The 11082-nt window shown below is 47.3% G+C and overlaps 2 protein-coding genes across 2 annotated transcripts; both read left to right on the forward strand.

Annotated features, from left to right (window-relative positions):
* The first annotated feature begins 760 nt into the window (after nt 1-760).
* On the forward strand, nt 761-2382 carry LOC119353558 (BSD domain-containing protein 1-like). The gene has a single exon (XM_037620178.1). The coding sequence runs from the start codon at nt 805-807 to the stop codon at nt 2143-2145; it is 1341 nt and encodes a 446-aa protein (XP_037476075.1). The 5' UTR covers nt 761-804; the 3' UTR covers nt 2146-2382.
* Nucleotides 2383-4580: 2198 nt separating this feature from the next.
* On the forward strand, nt 4581-6309 carry LOC119359075 (hydroquinone glucosyltransferase-like). The gene has a single exon (XM_037625415.1). It carries the CDS (start codon nt 4647-4649, stop codon nt 6201-6203), a length of 1557 nt encoding a protein of 518 aa, XP_037481312.1. The 5' UTR covers nt 4581-4646; the 3' UTR covers nt 6204-6309.
* The last annotated feature ends 4773 nt before the right edge of the window (nt 6310-11082 follow it).

Raw genomic sequence — 11082 nt, forward strand, 5'->3', positions numbered from 1 at the left:
TGCCGGCACTCCGAAAGGAGTAGGAGCTCGCGCAAGTGCTCTACAACTCCCTCATGGAGCATCACCTCGGCACGGGCAAGTCCGGCTCCGGCTCCGATGATGGCGAGGATGAAGATGAGTAAAATACCGGATCCACTAGAGATGCTTTTATCTCATCCCATTGGACACGTTCAAGTGTTTTGGTCTCAAACTTTTCATTATTGTTCTTCGATGAAATGTGTAGGCTCGTATAAACTTTTTTTTTGAGCATCAGTACAGACACAAGCGCTCATATACACGCGCATACACTCATCCCTATAAACGCACACACGCACACCCTACCCCTATGAGCACCTCCGAGAGACTGAGCCGACATATCATCTTGAGATTTACGAAGTCATCGTAGGCGCCTCGTCGTCGACGAAAACGTCTCCTCCCACTGAAAGCGCATCGCTGGAAATCCTGAAATAAATCCAGGAATAATGCGAGCACCAGGATTTGAACTCTGATGGGTTGAGAATACCACTGTCCACCTAACCAACTCAACCACAGGTTGATTCGCAGGCTCGTATAAACTTGAAAGCCCGAAACTGCACGTGCATGCGTGCCATTCGGGAGAACCTGCGATGCACGAAACGGAACCACATTCGTGCAGGCCAGCCCAAGACATCCCTCCCGTGCACAGCACACAAGCCGCAAGTGGGACCATCGCCTCCCCGCGGGCCCACCCGCAAGCGAAAGCAACCCCCACTCCCCCACGAAGAAAGCACACGCGATTCCACGACAACGGCCCCCCGACCAACCGGATCCAAATCGCCGCCCGCCATGGATTTCCTCTTCAACTCGCTCGCGGCGCCCGACCCCGCCTCGCCGCCGTCGGAGCCGGAGGAGGCCGCCGCGGGGTCCTCCTCGCCCGCCGGCTCCGGCGACGGGGGCGGGTGGGGCGGCTTCGGCGGGCTGCTCAAGACCCTCACCTCCCAGTCCGAGACCGTGCTCGACGCCTACCGCCGCGACCTCGCCGAGTTCAGCACCGGCCTGCGCCGCGAGACCGACGCGCTCCGCGAGGCCGCCGCCCAGGCGGCCCGGGACCTCCCCTCCTCGGCCCTCGCGCTCGACGGCCTCGCCGACATCGTCGCCCAGGGCAAGGGCGCCATCGCCCAGGTCGCCGCCACCGCCGCCGCCTCCGCAGCCTCCCTGCCCGCGCCCTCCGACGCCGACTCCGAGCCCAGCCCCGCCTCGGGCCACCTCAGGTACTACAGCCGCTTCGAGGCGCTGCTCCGCGCGCTCCAGTCGGATCCGGCCACCTTCACCGCCGATCCCGAGGACGCCGAGGACTTCGCGGCCTGGGGCGCGGGGTTTAGCCTCCAGGAGAGGCAGGATGAGATCGAGGCGCTCTGCTACGAGAGCGACGCCGTGGAGGGGATGGTGGACAGGCTCGTCCCCGACGCCGTGGAGGGCGAGGTGTTCTGGGCCAGGTACTTTTACCGCGTCCACAAGCTCAAGCAGCAGGAGGACGCCAGGGCCAAGCTCGTCAAGCGGGTCATCGCGCAGGAGGAAGAGGAGGATCTGAGCTGGGAGGTGGATGACGAGGTCGAGGAGGAGGAGCCAGCAAAAGAGGAGGCGATCAAGCAAGCGCCGATCAAAGAAGAACCGAAACCTGAAGTACAGGAAAGAGAAAATGAGAAACTGGAGGCAGAAGGCAGAGTCAATGCAGTTGAAGAGGCTGGTGCTCTGGATAAGGAACAGAAGAATGCCGATTTACCGCAGCCGGAAGTTTTCGGTAGCTCTATGGTTGTAGTGGACAAGGAGGAGGAGAAGGAAGATGCATCCAAATTGAATGTCGAAGAATCAAGTGACAAGAAAACTGCTGCTGAGGAACCACATTCTACTGCTGGCGATGCTGCAGCGAAAGAAGGGACAAAGCATGAGACAAGTGACTCAAGCAAGGATAGTGACTACTCCATGGTTTCTAGACAGCGAACAGCGACCGAGGAGGATCTCGAATGGGACGAGATTGAGGATCTCGGGGAGCATGAAGAGAAGAAGGGGAGCGCTCATGGCTCAAGCTCTGCTCCAAAGGAGGAGCTACATAAGAGGCTCAGTGTTGCGGAAGACGACGAGGATTTGAGTTGGGACATTGAGGATGATGATGATGATAAGGCCTGAAAAGCCATTCTGGTATGGTAGTGTCGATTGTATTGTCTACAAATTTTTTATACCATTACTTGTGCAAGATACTATCATGTGACCAATAAACATTGGTTTAGCTGCGATGCTTATATTATGGATACGTGTGTAAACTCAAGTTTGATGTTATCAAGTGGCACTTGGCAATGCGTCAATTTGCTAGTATGTTTGTGTTACTGTAAATATGTTGTTTCATTTGACAATTATTTCATTTAATGGATGTTGATTACAAAAGAAATTTGTAACAAACGTTTGAACAATTTTCTTTCAGGACATCCTTTCACTCAGGACATACTAATATACCATTACCTAGGTTCATTGATTTGTATCCTCTTGGCTTTTCGTAGTCAATAATGTGCATGATTTTGTACTGCATAAGTTGTTATTTCCCCTCACCGATCTATGCTTTCATGCATTAAACGCCAAGCTTTCTCCAATAACAGTGGATACAAATTAGTGCCTTAGAGTTGAGACTACTGTGACAGCTCAATTGCATTATTTGGAAGAAAAGAACTATCAACATCTTCAGGCTGAAATAAATTTAGCCTTGTGAATCAGCCATGAGTAAGCTGTAACTTTTAACTTCTTAGAACCAGAGCTTGTTTCTTATGCTCTTGACAATGCCAAAGACTAGTTCAGTTCATCTAGTGTGATAACAGTAATAGAAGAGGTCATGGTATTCTTTCTCTAAGATATTCCACCACATCTTTAATACACTAGTAGATGTTAATTGGAATTGCATTTCTGGACAGTTTTATGAGGTCTGTTTATTACTAACCTCTTCTAAAGAGGGCATGTTTTCAGCATGTCACTTTGGAAATGCTGACGTAGCTCGTCTGTACGATTGTACTAACATTTATTACATTGCGGATTAACATCTTTGATCCCATCCCCTGCAAAAGAAAATTGTTTGGTCTCATGATCTGTGTTTTGATGTGTGACGCCTTTTGATAAGTTACATAGTGAAATCTGTTGGCATGTGCTGAACTAGTGTCATACATTCGTTTGAAGCACCATATTTGCCTTAGCTCATAGAGACAAACTTGACTTGCATTTGATCGTAACGGCGTTCCTTTCTCCTAAAGATGATATCGATTTCTAGCAGATAGTATGCTGTGGATATTCCACTTCTAATTACATCTCGCCAACCAAACACAGGAATGGAACCAACCCATTCTACTTTTTTGCACCTACCAAAAGCAGAATTGAAATCTAACATGTTCCTTTGGAATGGAACCATTCCATTCCGTTACAGTTGGTTCCCCAACTGAACACACTCTTGAAGAAGCAAACTGAATGATGTGGAGTTGAAAGAACTTGGAGAGGCTTAAAACCAACACTCTTGAAGAAGCAAACTGAATGATGTGGAGTAGAAAGAACTTGGAGAGGCTTAAAAACAACCTAGCTCTGCTCCAATGTACATATCATTGACACCAAAGCAGAGTACCTACTAATAAAAAGGAAATAATTATTCTTGGCCTGTTATGTTATTTTACAAAAAACTCCCTAATGTGTTTGGTAATGAACTCCCGGTTCAGTTTTAAGTCAGATTTTAACTTTTGCATAACCTCCCGATGCTCCTGATAATCAACACGCAGGCCAGTTTTAAGTCATAGTTTTACTTCTGCAGGAAACCCCCTTACATTTGGGTTAATCAATTCGTAGTACATATCAACTTTTTTTAAATACACATCTTTTAAGCCTAACTTTAAATTTAACATATTATATATGAAAATTGATTAGAAAAATGTGTAGAATCTGGACATGATGTTATTTACCTGTTAGCAATTAAGAAATGATATTTAGGATGCAATCTTAATGAATAGAGCATGATTCTTCTTTCTTTCATATCAGTGCCGATCCGGATTGAAAATGAACACCTTAGAGACGAAAGAAACCATATATAACCGATGCACGCCTCGTCAAAACCTTATAGAAAAAAGTAGATTTGTCGTCTCATGCCAATAAAGAGAAGGAGACGTCTTAGGATTGATAACGTTTAAAAGCGTTATGATTGAGTGAGCATTCAGACCACCATCAGCGAGGGTGTAAAGGAGGACAAGTGGCAACATAGATGGGATGCATGCGTGGACCTATTAAGATCTTGAGTCAAGGTTATTGTGTTAGCAGAGTGTGACATTTTTTCTTCCTCCGTTGCAATGCATAGCTTTTTTCCAAGTAAAAGTCAAGGAGTCGATCGGACTTACCATCTAATCGGAAATGAGCAGGTTTTAGCGGCTAGAAGAGGGGGTCTGTCTAATCATTATCCGTAGATGTATAGACATGAAGTTCGTGGAGCAGGCGGTGCCCACTGTTTTGTTTTCTGAACCATCCATGTGCAAAGTACTACGGACGAGCAATTTTGTCAACTGATGGAGTAGCATCAAAGCATGCATTAACTACATGCACTGCTGCTGATTGGTGATGGCCCGAGTTCTCTATACAGGACAAGCAGCTAGAATCTCTCACTCTCACCGCGGATGGAGTCGTTCACCAACACTGCTGGCTCCGCCTCCGCCCCCGCCTCAGCCTCGGCGCCACCCAAAGCGCCGCCGCGGCCGCACGTCGTGCTTCTGGCCAGCCCCGGCGCCGGCCACCTCATTCCAATGGCCGAGCTGGCGCGGCGGCTCGTGGAGCTCGGCTTCTCGGCCACGATCGTCACCTTCACCAACCTCTCCGCCCCAGTAGATGCAGACCGGCTCACCCCGTGCCTCCCGGCCTCCGTCGCCGTCGCCGCGCTCCCCGCCGTCCAGATGGACGACCTCCCCGCCAACGTCCACGAGGGCAGAGTGCTCGCGGAGCTCGCCCGCCGCTCCCTCCCCAACATCCGCGCCCTCCTTCGCTCCGTCTACTCCACCACCCTGCTCGCCGCAGTCGTGCCGGACTTCCTCTGCCCCATGGCGCTGCCCATCGCCGCCGAGCTCGGCGTCCCCGGCTACCTCTTCTTCCCCAGCAACCTGGCCATGGTCGCCCTCACGCGCCACATCGTCGAGCTCCACGACGGCGCCGCTCCGGGCGAGTACCGCGACGTTGCGGTGCCTCTCGAGCTTCCCGGCGGCGTGTCGCTGTGCGGCGCCGACATGCCGGACGCGTTCCGCGCCAGTTTCACGAACCCGCGTTACGCGAAACTTGTCGAGCTGGTCCGGAGCTATCGCCTCGCCGATGGCATACCGGTGAACACGTTCTACGAGATGGAACTTGGCACCGCGGAAGCCTTCAAGCGGCTGGCGGTACCAGAGCAAGCTGCGGGCGAGGTCTTCTTCCCGCCGGTGTTCTCGGTGGGGCCATTTGTCCGGCGGCCAGACCCCGAGGAAGCCGCCGCGGGCGCGTCGTCGCCATGCTTGGAGTGGCTTGATCGTCAGCCGGTCGGCTCCGTGGTGTACGTCGCCTTCGGGAGCGGCGGAGCACTTTCTGTGGAGCAGACGGCCGAGCTCGCGGCCGGGCTGGAGGCGAGCGGCCAAAGGTTTCTTTGGGTCGTGCGGATGCCAAGCACCGACGGCGGCCATTGCGGCGCCGGTGGCGACGATCCGTTGGCGTGGCTCCCAGAGGGCTTCTTGGCGAGGACAAGTGGCAGGGGCCTAGCCGTGGCGGCGTGGGCGCCTCAGGTGCGCGTGCTGTGCCACCCCGCGACCGCCGCCTTCGTGTCGCACTGCGGGTGGAACTCGACGCTGGAGAGCGTGGTGTGCGGTGTGCCGATGCTCGCGTGGCCGCTGTACGCGGAGCAGGGGATGAACGCCGTTATCCTGGAAGAGAAGCTCGGGGTGGCGCTGCGGGTGCCGGCGGCACGAGAGGACGATCGATGCTTGGTGACGCGCCACGAGATTGCCACCGCCGTGAAGGAACTCGTGGAGGAGGGCCAAAAGTTGCGGCGCCGGGCCGAGAGCCTGCAGAAAGCGGCAGCAGGTGCGTGGTCACCAGAGGGGCCGTCGCGCCGGGCGCTCGAGGAGGTCGCCGTCAAGTTGAAGGTGGCGCTTGGCATAGAGAGTGGATTCTCTGACATGAAGAAAGAAAGTCATCTAAACTACAGTGCAAACTAGTGTAAAACAGAGAAGAAAAGTCACGGATACTTTAGCAAACATTGTATTATCTACTTAAATAGATAATGTACACAATTACTGTTAATATAAATAAATTTAAAATTAATTTTATTGCATCATAATTTTGTTTGTATGTAATTTTTGTAAATGTATAGTAGATTTATAATTTGCAAATTAATTCAAGTCATTTTAGTCTTAATCATATGGAAGTGAAGGAGGGAAGTTAGGAAATTGTAGCTTAGGTGACTTCCCTCCTTCAAGTTAGAGGATCCACCTCCAACAATTGCATGAGTGAATAGTATAAAACCATCACATTTGCGTCATGCATTTTATTTTGAAAATTGCTAGATGTACGTAGCCTGAATTTTGAATTTGGGTCAGTTAATTTCTTAATCATTGATTCTTACTCTGAGATATGTGCTGTGATTTTTTCTGGACTGTTTTGTGAGCTGGGTTGTGCTGCTTTTATTTTGACTTTTTTTAATTTGCTGCTGGCTGAAGCCCATTACCTGTACTGTCCAGTCCATCCCACTTTCCCTTTGTTATTGTTTCGCTTTTTTGGCTTTTATGCGTTCTTTTTCTTTTGTTATGTGTTTTCTTTTGTACGTATTTCTGGGACGTGGGTTGAGTCTAAATGTACACACACAAATACTATGTAATATGTCTGAAAACTACAGTATTATTTAATTGTTTGCATACTACAAAAGTGTAATTTCAGTGCAAAGTTGGGTGCTAGTTTCTTTGAACTTTTTTCATTATCTTTATTCTTTAAGGGTAATATCAGTGCCACTAATTAATTCCGACTTAGGAAACTTCTTTATGTGAAAACTGCACTATATGATTATCCTTGCGTATTATAAAAATGGGCATTTTTTTGTATATTATGTGCAAAAAAATCACCGTTTGATTTTTAAAAAGTTATTTCCTCTTAAATGCTAATACCAATGCCACTAATTCATTCTTCTTTCAAAATCTTCATTTTTTTGTTTTTATTTTATTCTTTATTCTTAAAGGGCAATAGCAATGCCATTAATTCATTCTTTCTTAGACAACTTCAGTATTTTGATTATTTTGCTTTTATTTCATTTTATTTCTTCTTAATGGTAATACCAATGCCACTAATCCATTCCTACTTAAGAAACTTCTTATCGCAAATATTCCACTATTATATGATTATTCTTGTATATTATAAAATAGCACAATTTTTGTGTAACTTCTATGCAAATTTTGTCATTGTTTGTTTTAGTTTTCATTATCTTTCTTCTGCAAGGGTAATACTAATGCCACTAATTCATTCTTCCCTAGCAAACTTCAATTTTTTGTTTTTAGGTTTTTTTTACTATTAGTATGGGTTGGGGGGGGGGCAGAGAAAGTACAAGGTGGCTCGGCCTTTGGAATATATACTCACTAATTTTTATGCAATGTGTGTGTAATTCATACCGTTGTCTAAAAATCCACTACTATATGCTTATTTTTGCATATTATGAAACAATGTAATTTCTATACCGATTGTGTGCAATTTTGTATCATTATTTCCTCTTTCTGTCCGCTCTTCCCGGCATGTACAGATCCGATTGGGCTTATAGTTTAATTGGTTGAAACATACCGCTCATAACAGTGATATTGTCGGTTCGAGCCCTACTAAGCCCATCTGACCTGCTTAATCAATGACTCCGGTAGTCACCTGAACCGCTCTCTCGGATAGCCCACTGCCTCTCTTCTGGATGTGAAAGAAGATTCGATCAACATACAAGGTTTGCCTTCTTGTGAGAAGGAGGGTTCTGAATTGTGTTCTCAGTGCAAAGGGAGTCTTTGAGAAGGTTTCATTTTTCTGAAGAGAGAGAAGATCAGTAGAGCTGTCCGGCAGCTGTTCTGTGTTTTATTTTTTCTTTCTTATTTCAGGTATTACCAATGCCCTTAATTCATTCTTTCTTAGAACAAATTATGTTTTGTTTTTAGTTTTGTATTAGCTTTGGCTTAAATTTGCGTTTAGTGAGCGCGGATGCATATTTCCTTTCCATTTATTGAGCAAAGTTTAGTTGTGAATGGCATGTACGTGTAACCCATATATGTATGACATGCCCAGGAAATAGCATGCACACGATGCCAAAATGGTGGGTCCTTTCATCCTCCTAAATCGATGAATGGGTACATGATGAAAAGAAGCAACAAACATGCATGCACTCCATATTTTGGATTTGTATTTTTTCTTTTGTTTATGTTCATTTCTTTTAGTTTTATGTTACTTTGGTGTGACACTAGTTACTGTTGTGATCTCTTCGTTCTAAATTACTTGTCTAGATACATTTGTATCTAGACAAATCTAAAACAAGTAATTTGAACGGAGATTGTATTAGCAACTAAAGTATAATTCATTTTATAATGGCCTACTATGCTATTAAAAATATAATCCTATGCAAAATTACCGTAGGCTTAAACTGTGCATTTTATATGTATGTGACATGCATGCATAGTCCTATCAATTGATTCAACAAAGCAACTACGGAAAAATCATCCAGCAAAGCTCACGTTAGGAGAGCGCACAAGACGCAATACAAAAAAAGTGACCCAAAGTGAGGATTTAGTCACCTGATCAGTAGCCGATCCCTTTATTTTACCACCACTTTACATTACCGTTACTAAAATCTACTCCTATCTGTTTGCACATAATTTTCGCAATAAACACTATCAACTGGTTTAAAGCGATGTAAACCGATTTTCTGATCGGTTGGGCCCACCTGTAAGCACTGACATGGCATACAACAGTCAACACCGTTTGTTGACTGTTAATTGGTCGTGAGGCCCACCCATGACATGTGGGGCCAGGTCGAAGTCCACTCAACTTAGTCAAACTAATCATGTAATTAGCATGAACCCCAAATAAAATTAAGTTAATCATATGACTACATTGTTTGGGCCCACATGGCAGTAGTATATGGGTGGATTAACTAGGCATTAAGCCCTAGGTCACAAGGCGGCGCCCTGCATCTTCCTCGTCGGCCACCCATCCCTAGTCGCCCCACAAACTTCTCCCTTCTTCTTCCTCGAATCTGCTCTGCCCCTCTCGTGGAGCCGATATTTGTTCGAACCACTCGTCATCTCGGCCTCCTATGACAGCTTCGACGAGGCCATCCACGCCATTGACGAGCTCACATGTGTTGCCGCTGGGAGTGGCGACCTCCTGCACCCGTGGCACGACCAGGAGAGGAGCTCATGTGCGTGGACAACCATGTCGGCGGTGCTCGTATGAGCTTGGCCATGGTATCTAGATCCTCGATGGTCGACAATGGAGACAAGATCGACGAGGAGTCGATCAACTCCATGTCCGGCAATGGCGGCTCCAAAGCAAACAAGAACAGTGACAAAGTGAAGAAGGGCGGTAAATCAATGATTAGTGATGGGGGAACAAGCGGCACCAACATACCGTCACATCGCAACATCCCCATCCAGTACACGATGCCGACTAGCGCCAACTACGACATGTGGGAAATACAGATGAAGATTATACTCTGAACCCTCAGAGTGTGGCAGACAATCACGAACGATGACGTTAACAAGGAGCGTGACGAAGGTGCCATGGCCGCCATAGCCTAGGCCGTGCCAGTTTTCGTGATGATGACATTTGGGGAGTTTGAGACAACAAAGGTATGTGACAACCTCAAGGAGATGACGATTGGAGAAGACCGCGTCACAAAGGCTCAGGCGCAAGTGCTCAAGCGCCAATATCGCAAGTTGTGGATGGAGAAAACTAAATCAGTGAATGATGACCCGCAAGTATAGGGGATCAATCATAGTCCTTTCGATAAGTAAAAGTGTCAAACCCAATGAGAAGCAGAAGGAAATGACAAGCGGTTTTCAGCAAGGTATTCTCTGCAAGCACGGTACCAGATAGTTTGATAGCAAGATAATTTGTAACGAGCAACAAGTAGCAATTGTATCAAAGGTGCAGCAAGGTAGCTCAATCCTTTTTATAGCAAAGGACAGGCAGGAACGGTCTCTTGTATAAGCAAAGTGTTCTCGAGGACACATTACAATTTCATCTATTCACTTTCATCATGTTCATTTGATTCGCGTTCGCTACTTTGATAATTTGATATGTGGGCCGACCAGTGCTTGGGTGCTGTTCTTACTTGAACAAGCCTCCCACTTATGATTATCCTCTCTCGCAAGCATCCGCAACTACGAAAAAAGAATTAAGATAAATCTAACCATAACATGAAACATATGGATCCAAATCAGCCCTTATGAAATAGCGCATAAACTAGGCTTTAAGCTTCTCTTACTCTAGCAACCCATCATCTACTTATTACACTACAAAAAAAGACACATCCGTGACATTTTGGGCCGAACGAATTTTTTTCTGTCATACATATGACACTTCTATGACGATAATTGTGACAAACCCCGGTATCATCATAGATGTGGTGGGCTCCTACTTCTATGACAAAAAATCATGACAGAAAATGGGCTTTTCGTCCTGGGTGGGCCGGAGACGCAGCTGCATGACATTCTTTGGGCCGTCCATGACGAAAAAAAACCATGGTAGAAGCGAGGGCGAGGAAAATTTCGGGGAGTTCCCGGTTACGGTGGGAGGTTGGGGGCCGAGCGATACGCGTTTCTCTCGTACACGTACGCGCGTGTGTGCGAGGCTTTGGCTCTAACTGAACCCGAGCGAGGCGTTGGGCTCTAACTGAACCCGAGCGAGGTGTTGGGCTCTAACTGAACCCGAGTGATTGCACTGCAGGCTACGCGTTACTGAACCCGAGCGACCGATCGATGGCTGTTAACTGAACCCGATCGAGCGATTCCTTCGCTACTGCTGCTAACTGAAGCCGATCGATGCTGCCTCTAGATGAACAGTGATCATTGCGCGAGGGGG

Source organism: Triticum dicoccoides, chromosome 2A, assembly GCF_002162155.2.
Source record: "Triticum dicoccoides isolate Atlit2015 ecotype Zavitan chromosome 2A, WEW_v2.0, whole genome shotgun sequence".
Taxonomy (NCBI): Eukaryota; Viridiplantae; Streptophyta; class Magnoliopsida; order Poales; family Poaceae; genus Triticum; species Triticum dicoccoides.

Coding starts and splice junctions, on each gene's coding strand:
- LOC119353558 (XM_037620178.1), top strand. CDS start 805: ATGGATTTCCTCTTCAACTCGCTCGCGGCGCCCGACCCCGCCTCGCCG.
- LOC119359075 (XM_037625415.1), top strand. CDS start 4,647: ATGGAGTCGTTCACCAACACTGCTGGCTCCGCCTCCGCCCCCGCCTCA.